This window comes from Meriones unguiculatus, chromosome 19 (genome assembly GCF_030254825.1).
Source record: "Meriones unguiculatus strain TT.TT164.6M chromosome 19, Bangor_MerUng_6.1, whole genome shotgun sequence".
Lineage (NCBI taxonomy): Eukaryota > Metazoa > Chordata > Mammalia > Rodentia > Muridae > Meriones > Meriones unguiculatus.
In genome coordinates, this window is record NC_083366.1 from 48,738,122 (window position 1) to 48,763,792 (window position 25,671).

At 34.2% G+C, this 25,671-nt stretch overlaps 1 protein-coding gene across 1 annotated transcript in view; it reads right to left on the minus strand.

Moving 5' to 3' along the window:
* Positions 1–25,671, minus strand: part of Gmds (GDP-mannose 4,6-dehydratase) — a 505,965-nt gene that overhangs the window by 383,631 nt on the left and 96,663 nt on the right. The window contains exons 3-4 of the mRNA XM_060372300.1: positions 23,346–23,433; positions 19,655–19,764 (exon numbers count right to left, since the gene is read on the minus strand). Of these exons, the coding sequence (XP_060228283.1) occupies positions 19,655–19,764; positions 23,346–23,433 (198 nt within the window). The remainder of the gene's footprint in view (positions 1–19,654; positions 19,765–23,345; positions 23,434–25,671) is intronic.

Below are 25,671 nucleotides of genomic sequence, written 5' to 3' on the forward strand. Positions count from 1 at the left end.
AGGCAGCACCAGAGTTAGGAAACAGTCTGTCTACATAGGAGCAACTGCCTTTTCCAAATATTTTAAAAGTAGAAATGTAACAGCAGAATTACATTTGTTTCACATGAATTCCCAAGGCAGGTAAGGTGCGGAAGGGGATTGAAATAAGGATACTAAACATAATAGAAAGAAGACTAGATTTTTTTTATCCAGGTTTGAGGACAGAATGGACTGCCATTACAAGTGGTTAGAGTACATTAGCTTAAGCAAGCACTCAGAGCATACCTGCTACTCCTTATGAAGTATCTATATACCAGCAAACAATTCTGTGTCTAACAGCCTATTATTCCTTCTGGTCCATGCTCCTTCGTTGACCCCACTGGCAAAAATAACTTCATCCTAGTTAAAACAGAGCTATATCTGACAATTCCTTCCTTTCTCATCTCCCTCTCCTCCTTAGAACTAATCATATTCTCTGTGTATCACACAGTACTTTCTGGTTTCTCCTGCACTAAGGTGTGATAACAGAAGACAGGCATTCTTGGCATCTGTGTAGCACCTGGTATAGGCTTAGTGCTTGTCATGTCATAAACACTTATTCTGAAAGGCAAGTATTCAGGTAACAGGTACAGTCAGGTATGTTAACACTGTGAGACACTGATGGTGTACGGCATTAGCATATACCATATACAACAAATGGACACAGTAATGTCTATCTCTGGTATCTCTAAAAACTTACTTGGACATTCGCTTAGAAGAAGAAAAGACTCAAATCCAGTGCATGTATCTCCAAAGTAAAACAAAATTTATCTAGAAACTCCAAGGTATAAGTTAGACACAAATCAGGGGTCTGGTAGCTTTAACCAAATAACAGTATGAATAATATTCTAAACAAGAAAAACTCGTATATAAGGAAAGATAATTTGAAATTACAAGAAAAATTAAGGAATCACAGATATAAAGCTAATAGTTATAATCATAAGTTTATAAATTAAAAAGGTCATTATTATATTTTCTAGGGTACATATCTTGAACTCCTTGTTGAACCTGTATAGAAGACAAAACAAAACCTATAGTGTCCCCAATTAAGTTAAATGCTTTTGATATGACCACTTTTTATAGATATAACTAAACGGCAAAGAATTAAGTACAAACTCAATCTCTACCATTACAACTAGGCTTTTAAAAATTCTCTCATTAAAAAAGGACATAACACATTCTTTTTCATGTTTAAAACAACACAGAAAAATATTACAAAAAAAGTTAATACTTTTAGCTGCACCTAGTACAGATGACCAGGGAGAAGAAATAAAATAAAGAATAATCCTTAAGAAATCATTTTAATTATAATGTTCAATATAAACAACGTTAAAAGTCATTATTCTGATTGATTCTTCTAGGTGAATAACTCAACATAAAATTATGCAGTCAATAAAATATGACTTATTGTAAAGCTTAATAAATCTTAATTTTCAAAAAATAATTAAACATATTATGATTTCATGTATTTCAAAAATATGTGAAAAACACTAAAAATAAAAACAACAAAACAACATCTCACCAGCAAGACATAGACCCTATCATTAAGATTCTAGGTAAGATTTACTCCAAAATATAGTGTTATATTATTTCTGTAATTTAAAAACAAAATTTTAGAAAGATACGATAAAAAGGAAAACAAAAGGAAAAATAGGTTTAAGAAATATTTTTTTATTGTTTTTATTTATTTGTCTTTTTGTTTTGTCTTTGCAAGTGCCAAAGGAGGCCATAATAGAGAACAATTGCAGGCATAAGAAAGCAGTAACGCCTAAAATGACTGCAATTATATGGGATGCTCACTAACAGACTAAGAAAGCCTTTAGTTTAATCTCAACAAACCAAAAATAAAATTAAAGTTACACCACAAAATGGTAACAACAAAAATTCTGGTTACCAGGTGCTACAGGGCATACTATCAACACATTTTACACTTCGCCCATACACTAAGCGATTGGAGAAAGAAGTACAAATTTCAGGAAATATTCAAGTTCTTAAGTAGAAATAGCTGTGCTGGGGACAGAAGGAGGCATAAATGTGGTATAGTCCAGCGGGCAGAGAAAGCTGGGATCAATGTGAAGAGATTAGAAAAAAAAAGTATTATCAGCTCAAAATAAAAACAGCCTTCCCGGCAAGTAAGTAATCTAACACAGAGGCAATGCTCTCAAGAGGAGGAGACTACACAAACAGGGACCAAAGTCTCCAAGAAGGAAGCCCGTCTATGGAAGACTCTTAGTATACAATGGCAAGGACAGAATGGCTGGAAAACACTTCCAGCTGCTAGAATCTATACCTATTCAGCCAACAAAGTATACTATGGGAGGTACAGGTGTACCAACAAAGGGGATAAAAGCAGATTCCATGTGGGATTTTCTCATTACAAATCAAGCAAGTACTTCCGGTGATTGGGAAGGCATGGGACCTGTGCTACTGTTCCCCAAACAACAAATATGTGCCTAGACGGCAATATAATGCAAGAGGCCATAGATCTTATGTGAGACTTTCCTCGATTTTGACATATCTGAAATCAAGTAGTACTTTACAGTCATGATTACTTAAGTGGCAGTGGTTCCCGAGATGTCACTGCCTAACAGTTTGTGCATCTGAATAGCTGCTGTTAAGGCTGTTGTTACTTTAGTCGAATAGTACATCTTGTATTATGTATCTTATACTTAATGGCACTATAATTCCATATTACCACATAAAGTAAGAAATTAAAGTCAAGAACAAATTTAGTATTAAGAAGCAGCCATCTCTCACTAGAAGAATACCTACAATTCTATGCTTTCTTGTGAAAAAACAAAACAAAACAAGATCTGGAGCTACAGCTCAGCAGGAGCATATGTATGTTGGAAACACAACGTCTTAAATTAAAATTACTAGTGCCAAATTAATATATAAAACCAATTCATTTTGCTTACTTTTGAGATGTGCATACAAGAATAAATCATTGTATAATCAGCATTTGATAGATCTATATGAATCCATCAGTAAGAATAAAAATGAAAGCTTCGAGTAGTAAGATTTTATCACAGTTATCAGGAAAGCTGTCAAACAATGATGCAACTGTGAATCAATGATGTCACAGAATTTCTAAAACACAGGGTGCTGTTAACAAATGTGATATTTTATACTACATGGAACATTATCTTCAATCTATCTGTAATATAATAGACTAAGAATTATAGATTTACAGGAAACTTAGGTCACTTAGACTAATTCAATTTAGTGTATGGATCCTTTCAATATATTGAATGTGCCAGGTGACCACAATGCTGAAATGTGCTCAGCATTGAGAAAAGCATGCTATTTAATAGGATTTCTCAAACACATCACAGATAGCCCCATAAAAGGAGAGTCAGCCTCAACAAAACTCAAGATTTATGTTGTGTAAAGAATACCTTAAAGCTAGCATAGAACTTGCAAAGTGAAGGAATGTACTTACAACACATACAACTGATAAAAGATTAATAAGGATTCCTACAAATCAGCAAGTTAAAAAGGCTCAAAAACTGAATAGACAGAGGCTAGAGAAACACATCACAGAAAGGAACATTATAACAACTAATAATCTGTAAAGTGAGTCCAACCCCATTATTAATCAGAGATATACTGAGTCATATTATATATTGCTCCTCCAGTTCAATACAGACTAAATGCTAATATTGAAGTGAAACAGAAAGTTTATTAAAAGTAATTCTTAAATGAATAAAATAGTCATTCTATGGCTAAAATATATATCATAAGTTGTTTTCTAAATTAAGGTATTTACGCATCCATTTCTCTTAAAGCAGGGCATGCCCATATAGAGAAACAAAATGTTTTATTACTTCTAGATAAATATACATACTCTTTTACCTCTAGAATTTGGTTTTGTCAAAGAAAAAACATGTTTATAAGTTTGAGCACTGTTTAAGCACAACTCAGTAAGGGAAACATTCACTTTGTACTTCAAAATAAATAAATTTGTTGTTAACTGATGTAGTAGAAACAGCTACAGCAACACTTTGGCATGTTAGGGAAGATGACAGGTTAACTAACAGCTGTTACTAGGTCAGATCGCAATCATGAAGAGCAATACCGGTTTACTTTGGAAATGCATTTCAATAATTTCTCTTGATGTAAATTACTTGGTAATACCAGGACTAATGTAGAGAGGGAGAGACACACACATGGACAAACATGCACACAAAACAACTACCCTGGGAACAGTAAAAACTACCTAACCTTTGAAAAATAGGGAGGGATTCCCAGTTCAAACAGACAGGAAATATATATAGACACATACACACATACACACACATACACACACACACACTCACACACATATCACCACACCCCAACAAACCATAATGAAGAGGTGTCATCAGAATCTGGTATCAACTTTGTATCTTGGCTGTGTCTTTGTGTGTGTTTGTGTGTGTGTGTGTGTGCATGTGTATGCGTGCTCACCTGCTCAGATCTAGAGCCTATTTTAGTGTTTGTCAATCGTAATATTAAGAAATACACATATACTTAAGAGCCAAGAGTCAAGCAAGTTGTCTCTTTAAAAACATAGTTACTAAACATACATATATAATTTGTATTGATAGATTAAATTTAAGTAGAATCTTAGTAATATTACACTATGCAAAAACAAAATAATTTTACTTGAAAAATAAAGAAAAGCAAACCACAAAGTTTGCAATATACAGGTAATAACTGAAAAAAACAAACAAACAAACAAACAAAAATAATGTAAGATTACTCAAAATCCAAATATCTGAGACTGATACAGATGACTGGATGTTTTGGAATCTCAAAACTCTGCTTCAATATTTTACTATTACAAATAATTGTATACACAAGCTCCTATGGAGGAGTGCCTAGACCATTGTTCCTGGGGGGAGCAGAACAGATGGTTCCAGTCAAAGCCCTCTAAAGACTCAGCTACTACCTATCTGCTGGGGGAGGTGCCCAGGGTCAGCCACAGCAGGATGAATGCTTCTGGGAAGAGAAAGGGGCAGCAGTTTAAATCACAGACAGACAGGTGACTGGATGAGGGGTGAAACTGCATGTAAATTATGTTTGGCTTTAAATATAAGGGTTTTAATGTTTTATTAGTAATAAATCCACCTTTTCCCCCTTAAATTGCTGTCACAACATGTATTAGTGGCCCCTGACAAATGCTTGAAATTGTTGCCATCATTATTACACAGGAAAGGCTTTGAAAAAATTCCAAGCAATCCATCCATGTCATACTTTGACAAAGCAAGTGAGAGGCCATGAGTAGAGAAGATTTAGGCTGAGTGAAGAGTAAGAAAGCAAGCCTTCACACTGACCACAGTGCTGCCCCACATAAGCACGCTGATTGACCTAGGGCCACTCACAGAGAGGAACTTAGTATCTTTGCAATTCAGTCACCTAATACACAAAATGAAGGAGTTAGACGAGGATACTTCTTTTGTCAGAAGGTAGTCAGGAGAGGATAATGACAAAAGAAATACGTCATAAACTATTAGCATTAACTGTAGCTGATGACTATGTTCAGCTACTATGTAAGTAACATAGTTTTTTAAACAAAAACAAAACAATGAAAGTATTAAAGCTCCCAGATAAGCTGAGTAAATATTTCTCTATTGTTATTTTTAAAAAGCTGAACTATAAAGGAACTTATTTAACAGTTATTTTATGGTTAATTTTTATAGTTGCTCTTTAATATATTGAAATTTCAAGGACAAAGAAAGGAATCTAGTTAAGGTTGTTGTGGCTTGCCTTGTGGACAGCAAAGAATGAAGACCAAACTGAAAATCTGTATATAATTTAAAGCTTTAGTTTAAAACACTTTAACTCCTTAAGAAAATTTCAGAGAAGTCAGGGAAGAGGAATATCTAATTTTTATTTGAGTTGTATTTAGAGCAATCCTCACACAAAACTTTAAAAATTTATGTAAGACTTATAAGAAAACTTATACAAAGTGTACAGCAGCAAATATCTTTAAAATGAATTATTAGAGGCAAGATTAATTAGAGTATACTATTGACAATAAGCTTTAAAAAAATTTAATGACAAGTTTGCCACCTTAACTACATGAAATGATGCAAAGTTAGAAACAATTTGCATAACTTAAAAATACTTAAATCTATGGAGTTATAATGTGGGGGACTTTTACCTGGGAATCCAAAATTTAAAAAAATAGTAAGAAAGAAAATAAATGTTATTAATATGATGTATTTTGTCTTTTATAAACCAATGGAATCAATGTCAATTTCTCATGTAAGAAAAAAAAAATCAATGAGCTGAAGGTGTACCTTGAGGGTAGAGTGCTTCCTTACCACTTGCAAGACCCTGGGATTGATCCTCAATGTCATAAGCCAACCAACCAGCCCAACCAACAGAATTAAACTTTAATTCTTAACATCTGTGGGAGGGGGCATGTTCTTAGTTTTGTTTTTCTAGATGATGAATACATACTTTACTAAGAATTATAAAACTGCCTTTGAAAACATTTTTAATTTTTTTCCTGTTTGTTCTCTAACATCATCATCTGTATTTAACCAACACACTTTACATTATAAACTCTCATTGAATATACATTCAGTAAAGCCTCAATGCTGCCTTATGATCCTACAAACCAAATACCTACTTTTAAGTAAATAAGACTTCACATAAATTGTTTCTTCTTTAAAAATGCATTAGCAATTCATTAAGCAGGAAATTCCAGAAAACTGTACTTGAATAACAGTTATCTACAATATTTAAAGGCTTTGTGTCTATTACCACAAATTCCTTAATTGAATCATAAATTAGTTTATTTATTTGTTTCTGGTTTTCCCTTTTGACCCAAGTTGGCATACAATACATCTTCTGCAATAGTCCTCAATTTCTACGAAAGACAAATACAGATACTAAAGTTAAATGTAGAAGCAAATTAACACTGGCACTTAAATTTACTCATATGACTAAATAAATTTATGGAAATTCTCATATACTTCCTTTTTAAAAGAAAAATCAGCATTTAGCATTCAGAAAACAATTTACATAGATGTATATTTTATAGAAAATATTTGAATACTAATTTTATCAAGAAAGATTTTTCAATGGTAAAAAACATGTTGCTAATGCTCATAGAACATTCAACTTTAATTTGTGCTTTCTAAAAAAAAAAAAAAAAAAATGAAGCATAGTGCTTTTTCCATCTCATAGTTTCCATTACTCTACATTAAACGTTTAAAAAGGTATAGGCATACTTTTAAAATAAAATTACATATTTCTAGAAAAAAATTTTATACTAAACCATCAATGGATTCTTTCTCCAAAAAATAGTTTTTAAAAGAGATTAAATCTTTTAACCTTAGGTTTTATTTAATTGCATTTTAAAAGATGAAAACAGAATGTCAGAACCTGAGTTTGAAACAGATCTTGTAGAACGTGTGATGAAACTCTTCCCACTTCCCAAAGCCTGGCACCCCATTCCACAGATGGGGAAAGTGAAGCCTGGAAAGGCTATGTGTTTCACTCAGTCTTACTTTACATTATATGAAATTTGACAAGTACAGTTTTCTTGTTTGTTTTTTTTAATCACATACCCACAAACACACACACATGAACACTTACATGTACAAATACCCTATTCTAATATTTAGAAAGTTTTATATTTCAGTATATCAATGATAGCTGTATGTCAATTAAGGCCTGAAGTGAATAATTTTATAACACAAACCATGTTAAATAAATGTATATAAACTATTTTAAAAAGTGAAAATCTTAGTTCATGTGTCAACCTTGAAGTTATGGAGATTTATGATGAATTCCTAGGAGATAACTGTGAGTTTTCAGAAGTTAGTCATTTTTGATTCCTCTAAAGTTCTAAATGCTCCAATAATCAATATTTTACCATATACTGATAATTCATTAATATACAAATATGCAACAAATTATTTTATTTCATTTTTATAAAGCTCTATTTATAAAGGCCAACAGTCATCACAATTTAAATAAACTACAGATTATCCAGTAAAAGATTTGCTATGTAGCAGCAAACATATGTCTTTAGTTTAAGGTTGACTAATGCAGATGGAAGAGTGGAGAAAAAAAATTAGAGGAAGTATATGACAACAACAAAGTCTGTATCAGTGAGGAGTCAAAATGCTTTGTGTAGCTTTTGGTCCACAGAGCCAGCACTTTAAAAATTCCAGCCCAGAGCAGGGCAACACTCAAAACATCATCTGCTAAGCTCGGCTTGACACTCCTTCAGTAAGCAAAAGAAACACCCCTGAGAAGTGGTACATCAAAAGCATAAGAGCTCGGCCTTTACTCACATGGAAGTACAAAAAAAAAAAAAAAAAAAAAAAGTAATGCTAACCCAATAGCTAATTTTACTAAAAGAAAAAACCCAAAGGTGTGAATGCAAGAAAATTAAACAGATGAGTTAAAATCTCTGTTAATTTCTATTTTACTATGAATGAAAATAAAAATATGAACTATTTCTATTAAATCTACCTCAGCATAGCAGCTAACATTAAGAGTTCTTTTAAAAAGTTGGTGTTTAAATTATATTGAAGATATTTCACTAAACATAATATTTAGTATTTAATTGATGCTACATTATAAAGACTAATATATTTTACTAGTTTCTGATTAAAATCTCTAACCACATAAGTGTTTAACTAGGATGTTTATGTTGTCCATTAAAATATATCATTTCCACAATGATATGCCTATAAATACCTTCCAAATATGCTTTACAGTCAACACACGTTGAAAAAGAAAATCTATGAAAACCTGTGTAAAAAATAAAAATAACAAGCTAGCATTTCACACTTTGGAAACTTGTATCTGATTTAAGGATTAGTCTCTGAATCTTGGGCCAATAAAGTTGCACCATCAAGACTTACAAGAATATAAGATGCTTTGAGCAGACAGAATTCTCAGTAAGAACCTTAGGTGAGGGAGGCAGGAGAGGATGAAAGTATGGAAGAAAGAATATAGAAGAATCTCTCATATGATGAAAGGGCACATTCTTTGTGAAATCCCTCCTCAAAGAATACAACACTGGCAATACACTTGTAAGTGTGGAGTAACCTAGACCCATAAAAAATTAAAAAGGAAATGCATTTTGGGCCCAAAATTGAACCCTGTAATATTCAATATTTTCTCTTCCCACTACTCAGTACTTGATGAAAGATAATGAACACATGAAAACATAACAATTTATTATTACAATTCCCCATTTATCAATTTACTTTGAAACGTATTTATCATTTTGAATTATTTTGTCTCAGATAACAGAGCATATTTGAAATAAAATGAAAAAACAGCTAAGAATAATACTTAAATATTTTGGCAGCATAACTCAAACAACAGAACACACTCTGCTTTACAAACAACTATAACATTACTTCTTTAAGAACGTTACAGTCAACATAATTTGGAAAATCAAGTAAGACATATATTACTTAAGCAACAATGTTGTAAAACATTTTCATATATCTAAAACATAGCAATGTTTTCTCATGTAAACCAATTTAAAGTGGTCATAAATTAAGGTTTGTCATAAGATGCCAATAAACCACTGAAATCTTCCTCTATAACTCATATAAATTCCATTTTAGTTTGTAAAAAGCATTAAAACTTATTTAAAAATGTATCCTTTTTAAAAGAGCATTTAAGAAGTTATAAGTAAATCAAACATATTTTATTAATTATTCAAATTTTAACTGTTCATATAAAGTAAAAATACTATCAAGGAAAATTAATATACCAATGATAGCATTAATAAAATCAGCAGTTTGTTTTTAAGTAGAGAACAATGTTCTTCTGTTAGTAAGCAATACAAATCACTCATATTTAGCTGTGTGAGACATGATTCTTTTGAAACCAAGTAGTTTGAGGAAGTGGTGTTGCAATCCTGTCCTTTTTATGAAAACCGTGGCAAAGAAAAGGTCAAATAAATAGTACGTATGATACCATCCTACTAAGAAAAGGCACATAGTTTTAACCTAATGTCTGCCAAAGAAATTAAACATGTAAAAGGAGTATAGTTATCTAATAACATATTATAATCTGGTTAAAAGCTATTTTTCAAGTAGTATATGGTAATCTAAAGCTCATTAATAAACATTTGCTATTTTATTAACAACTTACAAAAGAATTTGTATATAACCATGAATTAAAAAACAACTGAAATGTTGGTTTTTAAACATGTTAGATTATTAAAGTTCACCTTATTAAATTTTATTAAATTATCAAATAATTACATGTATATAAATCAAAATTTGTGTAGTTCTTATGTTCATGTAGCGATGCTAAAAACAGAGTTAGCACAAACCTGCCTATACATACAAACTAAAGTCAACACAGTAGATAGTTTAAGAGAAAAAAAAAAACTACCCCAGTACCTATCTTTCTTACCAATATATATGGCACAGCAAAATCATTTAATCATTAATAAGTAACAAGCAGCAACCAAAATATGTTTTATGCGTCATTAAAACCCCACTGAGGCCATTAGAGTCCCCAGCAAAGTGATGCTGGAAACCACCTTCACCCTGGCCACACATTCCAGCTAGAGGGTGAACGGCAACACTCTCAAGTAAGCTTTTATTAACTATGAGAAATAAATTATATTAAGTGTTACTTTTTGAACTCAGAAATGAGGGAAGGGGTTGTTAAGATATCAAATTTACTAGGAAAATAATTATGTGAGAAATAAGTTGCTGTCAGAGAGAGACTTGCCAGATATTGCATTTAAGCAAGTTGTTATGCACACCTTTAGAATCAATTCTGTAATACAAAGATATTAGCCTATGATACTAAATTGCCTCAGGAAATTTAAAAAAAAATTACGGGTGGAGGAAGTGTTTTCTTGAACAATATTGCCATCTTTTTAGCAATGTTTGTAGCAGTAAGAGACCACCGTGATTCAATTGTTTGGGACTTGTTACTAACTTGTCTTCTGTAACTCACTTCCAGATTGCAGCCTCTCACAAGCATGCTTCCACTTCCTTAGCTCCTCACGTCTGTGTGATTTTACTAAATGCAATTCTAAAACTTGAAAATTACCTAGAAGTTTGTAAGAACACAGAGAAAGGTCGTCAGAACCAGACACATATTAAATATTAATTGTAATGATGACTGTCATCTTCTACAGTGATTATGTCATTATATAGGAATGCTAATTAAAGCATAAAATGACTTGTTAATTGAGAACGCATTCTGAACAAACACATTTGTACTTGTGTATTTAATAGAAAATCCAGCCTGGAGACTGGACCATAATAAACTGCAGTTCTATTTTCTAAAATGCTGACATTTGAGCAAATGTTCCCATGGAAGGTCTGCCTGATTCGTGGACTGACATTTCCTCTTTGTCACTTGTTTAACTAAAAGGGAGCCATGCAGGCCAGACCCCACACTACTCATAGGCTGCAGGCCATTTCTTGCCGCTCAGACTTTTGTAAGGTTTCTTGTTTACTTCTCTCTTCCCTTACCACCACTCTCCCTCGCTGTCTTTTATTTTAACATTCACAATATCGTAGCTGCTTCAAGTCATCTTACAATAGAAGACATACCTGAAAAGATTAGATTTCCCACCTGGGATCTGTCCAGAAATTCAGTGTATTATAGTTCCCCCACGGCTTCCTCCATCCTGCTATACTTCCATGTTATCAATAGTAGCTTTCTTTCTTATTTTAGATTTACTTACAGAATGAACCAGGGAGCTAAGCTGATGGAAATCAGTGTGTATTGTCATTCATCTTTCATTCTAAGGACAAGGCTTACCACTGCTGTCTGTGACACTCTGCTGCCATCTATGTGTATAAAAAAGCATAACAATCATCCATGAAGCAGAAACTTTTCCTGGGTCCCCAATATATATGTCTCTCATATAGATAAAGGAGAATCAGGAATAATATGCCTACCTACCCAAGTGCAGAAGCTTGTGGGAATTACTATGACACCCTCTGTGAAGCAAGTCCGTTTACTTGTAAAGTCACTTTTAGCCTATTAGTGCACTCTTTAGCCTAATATTTTTATCATAGCCAGTAATTTTTCTCCCATTACAGGCACCGATAAGTTTTAATAAATGTAGTAACTTTTACAAAATTAACAATTGAAAAGAATAAAAGTAAAAGATTGAAATACTAAAGACACTAAAGTAAATAAATTCAATAAAATAAGGTAATTTTTATTAAAAAATGCCATTTAAATATCTTACCAAGTAACAGGATTAAATGACCACTTAGCCAAAACACTTTCATAATATTTAACATAAAGGGAAAAGAAAAGCAGTATTTGCTCTTGTGATGTAAAAACAAATATTGTGTTGTAATAATTATTTTTCTGTTAATCAACACTGAAATGCTTCTCTCCAGAGAAGATAGAGGGATCTACCAAAATACACCAGAACCTCTCAACTTGGCTGTAAAAGATCTTAACAACAAACTCATTCCAGAGTGAGTTCCATAAGTGTGGGAACACAAATAAAAGTAGGCTTTCCATCAAGCCATCCACAGGAAAAGGGAGTTACATGCAGTCAGGACAAGGGGCTGTCCTGAAGAATGTCTTTTAAAAGTTCAAGGTCTGTTTGTTGATATGACTGACTTCTCAAAGAGAAGAGCAGCAGGGTAAGGGATGCTGACCCTGACTTCCCAAGCAATGAGAGGTCCTAACTGTGCTACTTCCATTCTATTGATCCATCCTTTACAACTTTCCAGCACCATCTCTGTAAAATTTCATTTTACTCATCACTGCTATGACCATATACAAGCTAGCTCGTTTTTGAAACACACCATTTTCTAAAGAGATCTCAGAATTCTAATGATGAACTTAACAGTTTCAATAGTCCAAGCAATACTTGATATGATCTTATAAATAAAATAATTCTAACTAACTGCATGTTATAAAATAAACATGCTAATATACATAGGTTGTTGTTATTACAATTTTGCCTATTAATCTTTGATATTAAAGTTTTTTACATGCACACCATGGAGACATTAAAATTTTATTGTTTCTGGTACTGATAAAATATCAAATAATGATTTACAGAGAAACTAAAATAAGTATTTATGCATTAAGTTTATTTGAATTTGAAAAGGTTTCATTGTATCTTTTTGTCACAATTGTAAGGACATGACTTCAACAAAATAAATTTTATAAACATGAAATGTACTAAAATAATGAAGTAAGAATTGTCCCTAAAACTATGTTCTGATAGGTCTTTTTAAAGAGAGCTCAATTCTTTAAATATGGAGAGCAATCTGAGAGGAGGAAAAATACAACAGCTTTCAAATGTTAAATAATATTATTATTTACACACTTGTCTAATTAGGAATTCTAAAATCTGTTTTGATTTATCATAAAACTAAAAGAAAAAATAGTTTTACTCACAATTTACTTACTAGTGACTTAATTTCCTCCCATTAGTATTTACGAATTCACCTAGACATAGACATTAAGATAAACATGAACATTTAGCCATTTTAACTAATTTTAGCATTAATGCATAAATTGTTACAATACTGAAATACTACTTTGGATTTTATTTAGTAAAAAAGCTACTACTGTAAATAGGTTAAGGTTGGAAAAGCTAACAAACACACCTTTGTGTGGTCCATTAATTATATACAAAATTCCAAACATTATTAGCTGTTATCAAAATTACAATACCACCTAGATCTAATAAAACAGAACAATGTGTTTGAACAGGGAATGGAGAACTTTCATAGAGTGTTCTCTCCCATAAAAATTCTTAATGGACTATAAAGGACTTTTTAAGTGGTTTTAGATTTGAATTAAATTGCTTAAATCTATAACAGGCTTCCAAGAAGAATGTGAGCCAGATGACACGCAGAGACCCTTACCAACAGTGTACATGCCTACCTATCCTCATGAATATAGGATTTTAAAAGGCCAAATTTCATCCTAGGGATCATGAAACTGACTAGCTATATTCATGTTATAAAAGTTTATATGGTGTAAACACAAAAATTAAAAAATGTTCTATCACAAGTTTTCTTTGTAATAAACTAAAGTGATTACCAAGTATTTTAAATATAGGGACTGTGCTTATACAGAAGAGGGTACAGAATGGGAGCTGCAGGACAGAAACAAAAGTCAACTGTCCTTGGTCATAGTAGAAGTTTACCACCTACCTATAGAGATGATGTTCACGTCACTTACACTCGAGCACTTATAGACCCACACATGCATGGCAGTCTAGATTACGCTCTCTCAAACTACAGCTTTTTTGCTCCTCAGGCCTCTGAGTATTTCAGTATTACAAACTGGAGGATTTATGTAGATCTGAGCACATTCAAAAACTGCACATGATAATATAACAATTTCCTCAAATAACAATGACTATCAATTCAGGTATCTATTAAGCAAAATAAGATATCTTCAGAGCCTCAACAGTCATAATTTATACCTATTAATATGTGAACAAAATGTGGTCATTTCAGATGAGTTAAAGCTATACATTCCTACTTTCCTTGTACACTAATTAATTTTAGTATTTTTGGCATGCTCATGCTGCACCCTTCATTGTTTTCAGAGAGCTTCCTGACTATAAAGATACCACTCATATGGGATTAATTATAACCAGTTCCCTCCAGCAAGGAAAATGTCTTAATTCAACTTATTACATTGAAACTTTTTTTTTTGTAGTAAATGATAGGAATGACAAAAGAGGTAAGGTTTCTGTCAATTCAATGGCGCCCACATACTACCCCCATCTTTGGTCATCTCATCTTAGTAGCATAAGAAGACAAACTGGAATCAGCCCTAGGTTCAAGGCTAGAGAGAGCTTGGCTGCCATCAACTGGCAATCTCAGACAGGCACTTGTGAAGCAAGGGCATGACCTGGGTTATTGCCAAGAGCTCTGCCCCCTCAGATTTCTATGGCCCATGTAATAAAAACTAAAGGGCCCCATACATCATTTCCCCTTTTAGAATATGCCGTACAAGCTAATGTTTCAGCACAGGAACTATAGGCATATGACCAAGAAAAACAGCCTTGCCTATCATTTCAAAGCACAGCTAAAGCAAACCGCAGCTTTCATTCCCAGCAGAAGCAGCACCAACTAGCATGTTGACCATGGAACTATTAGCCCCATTACTTCTCCAAACCCTCTGCCTCATGTTAGCCTAAACTGTGAACAGAGAACACAGGAAGATTAGGGTAGGGAGTGACAGAATGACAATTTGCACTTCCTTCCCTCAGAACTCATTGCTAAACTACTACTCTATGAGGATGATGGTGCATTAGTGAAAAGAGGATAAACAGGGCTCTTGGCATCATGATGAGCTTTCAATAAAGCTGGTATAGTCAAGAGCCTGAGGCAGATGGCACAGTCCACTGCAAGAACACAGCCCACAGAACAGAGGTAGAAAAAAACTATAACCTAAGGTAAGCAGCTCACTGGCGAAAACAGAGACTTAAGAAGCCCCATAACCAGGACTTGAAATCATGAAAAATCCCAATGTACAGTCTTGGGAGAGATAGGGCATGCCATTGGATGTGAAGATTCAGAATGTGTCCAGGGAACTCTAGTATACACCTTTAATTTAAGATCTCGTTCCTATACTACACTTTCATGAGAACAATCCCAAGGTGCTATTATATTTAATTCCTATCCTAAAGCTGATTACAACTGCTCACCACCACCATGCACCCTGAGCTGGGTCTAATAAAAGGCAGCCTCTTATGAAGAGAGGTAGATGACTATGTTCATCCATGGTGACATAATGAACTCTACCATGCAACTGTGTGGGCCACAGGGCCAGGCCCTGACTCACTTTTAAGGATGTTTCTTCTAACCGCAATAGCAAATTTCCCTGTCTACTCACTTTCCTGCTCACACCTCCCTGCTAGGACTCCAGAGTCCAAAATAAATAGATGAATGAGTAACAACACAGAAAAACAGTCCCTCTCTGATGTTGGCTATGGACTTTTCATAGGCTATCCTGCTCTGTTATAACTGTACACTAAAGGGCCATGTTATTGCACTTTTGTTTTGTGTTATAACTAGGTCAGCCATATATAAAGTCAACCTGCCTTTCCTGCCATAATGAATTGTCTCAGTGCAGCATGCCACTTGCTCCTTCTCCCAAGAGATTTGGGCTTTCTAGGGTAAATATAGCAATTAGTTATCAAGCTGTAAATTGCAACTCAGAGCCACCAGGAAATAGATGACAATTCTTTAGCTTGGTGAATTAAAATTGCTTGGGCCCTTTCCCAGGGTCTGCCAATGTAATTCCTGTGCCTGTTTTTATTCCCAATTCCACTTGCTGGACTGGCCTTTCTCTCTTGATTCCCTGTGATTTGAGTTAGTGAACTGGCACCTTCGTTCACAAGCAATTTTGCTCCATGACCAGCTTTCTGAGCCTGCACAGGAAGTAGATTCTCTACTCAGAATCTACCAGCTGATCTGCACAATGACGGAAGGGAGATCACAGCTCACTTACCCCTCCAACCAAAGCACTCAGGCCTCCTTACAGTCATAGAAAAAAGCCAGACAAGAAAAGCAGAGAACTGAAAGGGAAAGTAATAAGAATAATTAAAGGATTACAAGAGGAATGCAAACTACAGAGTTAGTCATGTTGCATAAGAGAAAGTTTGAAGGAAATATAATGATGATCTTCAACACTGAAAGGGGATTTGAAAAATCCTTCTCAAAACTAATATAAGAATATCTACACCACAGACACAGGGGAAGAAGCGAGTACAAGAAGAAATTATGGCAATATGAGGGAAGACGTTACTTAGTGAAGACTACCTGTTTCAGAATTACCATTGGTAGAGATAATGGTTTTCTTTATTGGTCTTTAAAATAAATTACATAATATGAAGACCTGAGTGCCCATTCTGGATTTGGCAGTATCCAAATGTATCATTTGAGCAGATGATCTCATCTGTGAAACTGAAGTCATATTAAATTATTTCTCAAGTTCATGACTGCCTTATGACTGAATAATTTTCATATGTTTAAAAAATTCAAGGCGATTCTAGCATGATGTTGTGAGGTAAATGCAACCAACACTGAACTAGATTCACTGTGGAAAGATCTCATCAACTCTATGACTGTAGGAATGATGTAAGATCAAAGATGCTGTGAAAAAAGTAGACAAAATCCAAAAGCATAGCTACAATGAATGCTGAACAGAAAAAAAAAAACACAAAACCAAAAACAAAACAAAACAAAACAAAACAAAAAAAAAACAAATTTATTCACAAGGAATTAAAAAAAAAAAATAGGGTCCTAAAACTTTTTTTTTTCTCTCTCTCAAGATGGGCAGGACTATAAACTGTATCATTTGTTCCGACTGGGATGATGTCATCATACTAGGTTTAAGGCTTTTAATAACTGGTATATTGCAGTCATCTCTCACTTTCTCCTGCGTAAGATCCAACCAGCCTTTCAATGAACTACTTCATGACTCATAATTTTACTGTTTATGATTCAGAAAAATGTCTTCAGTCAGTATTTCCCAGACTGCTATGGGCTCATTCCAAGAAGCAATTTCATCTTCATTGGTTTCCTACAGGAAGCCAGACCAGCTTCCTATTATTTTATTTTCCTTACTTTTAGCATACATGGCCCACATCAAATTAACTGGAAGTGTGAGTGATAGAAGAGTTTATTCTGTACAACATGAGGCCAACACAAACAATGCCAGTCTAGAAGTCAAGAATTCAAAATTAAATACAAAATGTGCTAATATTAGACTGTCTTTCAAAATATTACAAAACAGCATGTTATTTTATGTTACTCTTACTGAACACATTACACCAGCCAGAAACAAATTTTTATTAAAAAAATTAAATTAAAGATATTATCATAGATTAACATAGAGAAATAATTTATAACAAAGTAAATATTTTAATCCCTTGATAATTATAAAACAGACCAAAATCTGAAACGGGAAATTCAGCTTTGAGTGATCAGAGGACATGGCAGCATATTCCAACTGCCTGGCAGGTGAACAAGATGAGCTGTGAGGATAATCTCTCAAACACAAAATCCTAAATCATGCCTCCATCATGGGGAAATAAATAGTGAAAATCTCTAGGAAAACGGCTCTGCATTTTCCTATAGAAAGAACCTCAAAGGAAAGATGTTAAGCACACATATAACATAGGATGACCTATAGATTAAGAGACCAAGAGAACGAAGAATATAGCTCTAACGGGTGTTTAGTACATATAAGGTCCTATGTTCTGTCCTCAACACCCCAAAAAAGAGAAAGAAGGTAAGAAAAAGAGAACAGTAGGGGACTGGTTGTTGCTGTTTCCTAAACAGTATCTAGGCAGATAGGAGATGTCTTGGTAAACCTCCAGGCCGTTCTTAAGGGGAAACGGGCTGATCCCAGATTTAATAAGTAACAGCAGTAGTAGTAAATGCATACAATTCGTTATTTGCTTTTTAGAAGATGTACTTATTTCACGTGGATAAGCACTGTGTTTGTGTATTACGAGTGTTTCTGGTGCCCCATGAGGTCAGAAGAGGGTGTTGGAAGCCCTGAGACTGAAGTTCAGGTGTTCATGAGTCACTATGTGGCTGCTGAGTGCCAAACCCAAGTCCTCTTCAAAAGCAGCCGGTGTTCTTACCGGCTGAGTATAAGGACTTTACAACCCAAGGACTGACCCTCAATTTTCAAAATTTACTGTTTTATGACTAGGTTTATTCCATTGATAATTAGACTCAGGTTCTAATTCCTGTCTTAAGCAGGTATAATGCCCCTGTTCTATACACAATTGAAAAATATGGAAGAACATGATAATAAAAACAAAATATTTTATTAGAGTATGACATACTCTAATAAAATAACTGTATTTGTTCTTTAAATAGAGAAAACACTGATAGCTATTTCTGAACTTTTTTTTTTTAACTTAGAGCCATTTTTTTTTATTTCTATGTTCTAGAAGGAATCAACCCTGGTTTCAAATTTCATTCACCCAAGGAAGCATCAGGACACAGCCACAAAAACCTAAGTCAAGCAGGAGCTGGAAGGCTGGGAGAAGCTTCTCAAGTTTATGTTACTTGTTCCAGATAGAATGACTAAAGAAAGGTAGGCAGAGCACCGGATAATCCAAATACAGGAAAGGAAATCAACATTGAATGTTACAATAAAGATGGAATGGCTAAAAACAGCTTATTATTTTCACCATTCACAATAAAATAGTAATTCAGCTAACTTTAATGTATGATTGTAAACACAAGAATATAACTTTAACAATATATTGTAATATAAGAATATCCATCAACCCAGTCATAAAGCCAAATTAAAAAGTCAAAAATTAACATTATAATAAAGGTTTTAGTGATCCTACTCCTTCTAACATTTAAAAATTTTCTCTCACAGACTGATATGAAATGTCTGAACAGGGGCTCACAAATATAGAGAACAACATAAAATAAATGCAAATTGCTACTTCAATGTTAGTTGAAAGATTTTGTTGTACTGTTCAGTAACAGAAACCTCACTTAAAAATGATAAGCATTTTTATTAGGACGAATTCCCAAACTAATACTGAAGACTAAACTTGTTAAGTACTGGTGGTTGTTTTTTATGTTAGAAACAATAATTGTGAGTGAATAGAGAACACTGCAAGGACAAAGCCAGAGAAGCCATGGCAATGAAAAGGGCTTACCTTGACATGGCTCTGGGCACCAAGATTATAGATCTCTGTAGGCTTCACTTCATTGATGATTTTCACCAGACAGGTGCTATCAGTGAGGTCACCATAGTGCAACTTCATGTCTTTAGTATTTAGAAAAAAGACCATCAGATACAACATAACAAAAGAAAATACTTTTCAATATCAAAACTGAAATATGAACATGGTTGAACAAATGTCCTTGTTGTATACTTGAGCATATTCTGGATATATGCCTAGCAGTGGTATAGCTGGATCCTGAGGAAGCACTATTCCTAATTGTTTGAGAAAGCACCAGATTGATTTCCAAAGTGGTTGTACAAATTTACATTCCCACCAGCAGTGGAGGAGGGTTCCCCTTTCTCCACATCCTCTCCAGCATGTATTGTCACTTGAGTTTTTCATCTTGGCCATTCTGATGGGTGTAGGGTGAAATCTCAGGGTCGTTTTGAATTGCATTTCCCTGATGGCTAATAAGGTTGAGCATTTCTTCAAGTGTTTCTCTGCCATTCGATATTCCTCTACAGAGAATTCTCTGTTTAGCTCTGTTCCCCATTTTTTAATTGGATTACTTGGTTTGTTGCTTTTCAGCTTCTTTAGTTCTTTATATATTCTGGTTATTAGCCCTCTGTCAGATATAAGGTTGGTGAAGATCCTGGGCAGAGAGGTCTTTTCTGAGACTGATATTCCAACCAAGGACCATTCATGGTATAACCTAGAACCCCTGCTCAGATGTAGCCCATGGCAGCTCAGTGTCCAAGTGGGTTACCTAGTAAGGGGAACAGGGACTGTCTCTGACATTAACTCAGTGTCTAGCTCTTTGACCACCTCCCCCGGATGGGGCAGCAGTCTTGCCAAGTCACAGAGGAGGGCAATGCAGCCAGTTCTGATGAAACCAGATAAGCTATGGTCAGAGGGAAGGGGAGAAGGCCCTCCCCCTTATCCATAGACTTGGAGAGGGGCAGGGAGGAAATGAGGGAGGGAGGACGGGATTGGGAGGGAATGAGGAAGGGCTACAGCTGGGATACAAAGCATATAACCTGCAATTAATATAAAAATAAAAATTATAAAAAGGAACACTTAAAGAAAACTGAAATATATAATATTCAAGTAAGAAAATGAAGGTCAAACTGAAAATGTCCCAAGGTATGATACAATCCTGCAATCCCAGTATTTGGAACACTGAAACAAGAAGGATCTTGAGTTTAGCCTGAACTCCTTAGCAAGATCCCACCATGTGCACCAACTTCTTCCACCAACACAAAAATAAAAACATCGTATTTGATGCTTGTTGAGTATTGGAGTATAACTTTTATCTTCAAGAAAAATACAATGTAGAAAGATAAGTCTGTGTGGATTTGTAATAGGAAACTCAAATAGACTTGTTTAGAAACTGTAATATATGAAAATGTTAGACAATTATCATGGGGCTATAAGTAGTTAAAACATGTATTATGTAAAAGTGAGATCTGGACAAATATGAGCTTGGAATAATGTATATAGTCTCTATATCTACAACACACTGATGATAGCAAAGATAGACCTTTGGGGTAAATTTTGTTCAGATACTACCATGTGGTTTTTAAGTAACTTACAGAATAAGTATGACTTAAGTATGCCATTATATGTCTACAGGAGTATCATAACTGCTCGATGGACAACCAATCTATCCAAATTCCTACATCAAAGCTGACTCATACTGACTTCATTAGTCTAAAAATATGAGCACTTTGCTAGCTTGGTCTACATCTAGATCCAATGATGGTATCATTTTACACAAAAAAAATTATATATTTTGAGCACTTCTTATCTGAAATTTCAAAATGTGGCATGACTCAAAATTCCAAAAGTTTTGAAGTATTGACAATGTAATGCCACAAATGAGAATATCTATACCATGAAAATGGTTTGTGCACAAAATTATTTAAAATGTTGTATAAAATGTGTATATAATATATAAATGAAACATTATAAAGTCTAAGTGATTAGTTAGGTCCTATTTATAAATCATCTTATTATCTGAAAAATCTAAATCCAAAATTTATTCAACATGTATTAACTTTTAAGCAGATACACTGAGTAACATAAACATTAGGTGAGAAGTCTTTTTTGTGAATATCTAGGTCACCTTCCTAATAATCCTAATACCTAAAAGTAGCCTAACCTTTGATGCTTCTTTTTTTTTTCAAATTTTGTGATATAAACTAGTTATGTTTTTATTTTCAACTCCCTCTAGACTTTGAATTTCTTTTTTTTAATTCTTTATTAATTACACTTTATTCACTTTGTATCCCCCCTGTGGTTCCCTCACTCCTCCCGTCCCAATCCTTCCCTTCCTCTACCCTCTGCATGCATGCCCCTCCCCAAGTCCACTGACAGGAGAGGTCTTCTTTTCCTTCCTTCTGATCTTAGTCAATTAGGTCTCATCAGGAGTGGCTGCAGTGTCTTCTTCTGTGGTCTGGTAAGGCTGCTTCCCCCTCAGGGGGAGGTAATTAAAGAGCTGGCCAATCAGTTCATGTCAGAGACAGTCCCTGTTCCTATTACAATGGAACCCACTTGGATACTGAACTGCCATGGGCTACATCTGTGCAGGGGTCTTAGGTTATCTCCATGCATAGTCCTTGGTTGGAGTATCAGCCTCAGAAAAGACCCCTTAGCTCAGATTTTTTGGTTCTGTTGCTCTCCTTGTGGAGTTTGTGTCCTCTCCAGATCTTACTGTTTCCCACTTCTTTCCTAAGATTCCCTGCACTCTGCATAAAGGTTGCCCATAAGTTTCAGCATCCCTTTGACTCTTCTTAAGACATGAAGCCTAAATCACTTTGGGGTTACACACTCACTGAACAACCCTTGCTGGCCAGAATCACAAAGAAACATATAGACTGTATCGTAGGCTGAGCTCTGTGCGTATCATGGCATCTCTCCTTGATAAAGTCAGTCTGTGTCTCCATTTCCTCATGTTCAAGAGATCAAATGAGAAAATACTGTGTCATGCTATCTAAACGATACTGCTCTGCATAGGCAAATTAATTCACAGCAACAAAAATAGGAAAGCCACTAAATCCTCATATTGATCTCTAAAGCAAATTAAGTATCATTTGAGTTGCCATCAAGATTTGAAAGTATCTTCAAGAATTATTTTAAAAATTCCATGTATATGAAGTTATGTGGTAGGGAGATGGGAAGGATTTGAGAGCGCTTAGAAGAAGGGACAGAATATGATCAAAACAGATTGTGTAAAAAAATTAGGCAATATTTTAAAATTTAATAAAAACTGTAAAACTCTTAGAATAAAACATATGAATGAATTTTCAAAAAAAAAAAACAATGTACAAAGAAAAATTAACTTGAATAAATTAAACCAAATAAAGAAAACAAAAAAAGTTCCATTTCAACACACAACTGGGGTTACTTGCAGGCTTAGAGACGCCTGAACTGAAGGCAGCTAGTCAAAGTTATGCTTTCCATTGGTCTCTTAAAGTCATTTACACCGTGTCACTCTATAACCAACCAAGATGAAACTAAGAAGAGGGCAGCTACGAGGAAGGTTTCCCTGGTTTGCACATCATATGCTTCTCACTGCAGTAATTCCAGGATGAGTAACTAGATGGGCTGAGAATAATGATAGTTGAAAATATATTATCTAAAAACAGGAAACAACAGAAAAAAATTAAAGAAAATTACTTACTTCCTTCAGTATGAGCCTGAGGATTTTTATATAAATGTTCAATTCGACCTGTGTTAAATGAACTGGAACGCCGTACAATTCCATGGACCTGAGTTTTTAAGTATAGAAAAAAAAGTAAATTATAAATATAAAATGAGGCATAACAAACAACTCAGAATATCTTTTGGTAATGTGCGGTTCTACAAAAACTATAAACAGTACTTTTAGGAGGCTTTTTATTCATGAGAAATCATTCCACTGTTTAGTTTCTGCCCAACCACCGCCTGTGTGTTTTTGACAAAAGCAGTGTTTTGACCGCACACTGCTTTTGACTTGATCTAACGTTTGTGCTGTCAATCTCAATGTAAGCAATTAGATAATCACAAGACTTCTTGCATAGTTAGAGATTTCTCAAATTTGTCTTCCAAACACACACAGTCATACTGATGACAAAAATATCTCTGATTTGAAAGTGAAGGCAAATTGGGGGCTGCAGCTGTGAAACTGCTTTTGACCTGCTTAACACAGAGGATAAGGTTTCCCCAGTTTCCCCAGTTCTCAGTGCTACTTCATGCTAGTGTATCAATCTCTGGAGGCATTGATACAATCAGAGAGCAGTTGCTTTTGCACAGCTGTGTGGAAAAGTTAGAAAGCCAAACTATAAAGATTAGGAAAAATTTTATATATTACTAAATTTAAGACACAAAAGACTCAAAGATTTAAAAAAAAATCTTGACATATCCATGGTCACTGTAAAGGGATAAAGTCACTGAACAGCACGGCATACCTGTCTGATACTAAAGAAAAGACTACTGTGTCTGACACAGGAGAGAAATTGCTCCACACTCGGTCCCACTTCCTCCTTGTGTCAAGATTTCTCCCTCTATGCTGCCAATGCTAACACTAACTCATGTCACTAACTGCCCAAGTTCCAGTTGTACTGGTGGCAGTTTTAATCCTTTACTTATTTTAGAAGTGTTCCTTCTAATGTTGGGTAGATTCATTTGCAGCTGAATACACTTCTATATTTTAACTCAATCGTTTTCTGTCTATTTCAAACCAAAATTAATCCCTGGCATGACTCAAACATTCCAAGTGCAAAGGGGAATTATAAGCACATAAGGCTTTCTTTCAAACAGGAAGAAATGTCATTGCTGCTTCATATGACATACACAAAACACTGACTTCTGCTAGAGATATGGCATACCCACAATTAATAATTCTGTTAGTTAAATGCTTTTGCCAAGTGAAAAGTACTCAACGCTATTTTCCAAAGGAACAAAATTCAAGAAAAGTTGGTATAAAATACCTTAGAAAAGGAATGTTATAAACTTGGTTGACATTTTAGGAGGCAAACACTAAAATTTAGGAAGCATTAAATTGTGTTATTATTAAGCTTGTAGTTTATCGTATTTCTGTAAGACGCTACTGCTTATAAATTCAAACTAATCTACAATATCAATGAATATTTTAAATAAAGTAGAAATTCACATACTAATGCATAGAAAACTTGGTGTTTACACAAAAGTTACTTCTAATATATAAATTTCTCCAATATGAGTACTCTACTGTATTCAGTAGAAATTTTTCTTTGTTCTAAAAACATAACTTATTTGATAATTAAAATAGTATTACTTTCTATTTTATTTGGGCAGCATTCTCTTGTTTATTAAATTCTAAAAAAAAAAAATCACATATTCCAATAGGCAAAAGCACAGAGAAATACTCTAAATATAAAAACTTATAAGGCTTTGATAAACATTTTCTACAATCTTAACAGGTTCAGATTCCAAGTCAGAGCAAATACAGGCAACAGCTTTCATATCACACCTACAAAGACAATCAATAGGCACTATTTTTTTGTTTTGTTTTTCTCTAGAGAAAAAAGTATGTTTTAATTTCCATTCACTCCCGACTTTTGGCATGTATGTAGAAGGGAAGAAAGACGTGCCAAATACTTAATCCATGACAGCAGGTATTATTCTAAGAACTAATGAAAGCTGAGTCTGTCTGCTTCTGAGGCAGGTGAAATACAAACATGAAGACAAGCCAAAATGTGTGCAAACTGCATAATCTAGTTAAGAATTTGAGATTAGCAGCTTTCCCTTTACAGAAAGAAAATAGGTGGGTCTTTTTTCAAGATTCGGGGGGGGGGGGAGGAGATGTGAATTAAGAAAGCAAACAGAAAATAAATAAGCCAAGTGACATTTACATAAACTTAATCAGAATTATTATAATTATTAATTATACCAGCTCAGGAACATCTAAGATCGCAAGTGGAAAAGGATGTTTTAACACAAGCCTCATGACTCAGTCAACTAGCTACCAGAGAGGACAACTACAAGTT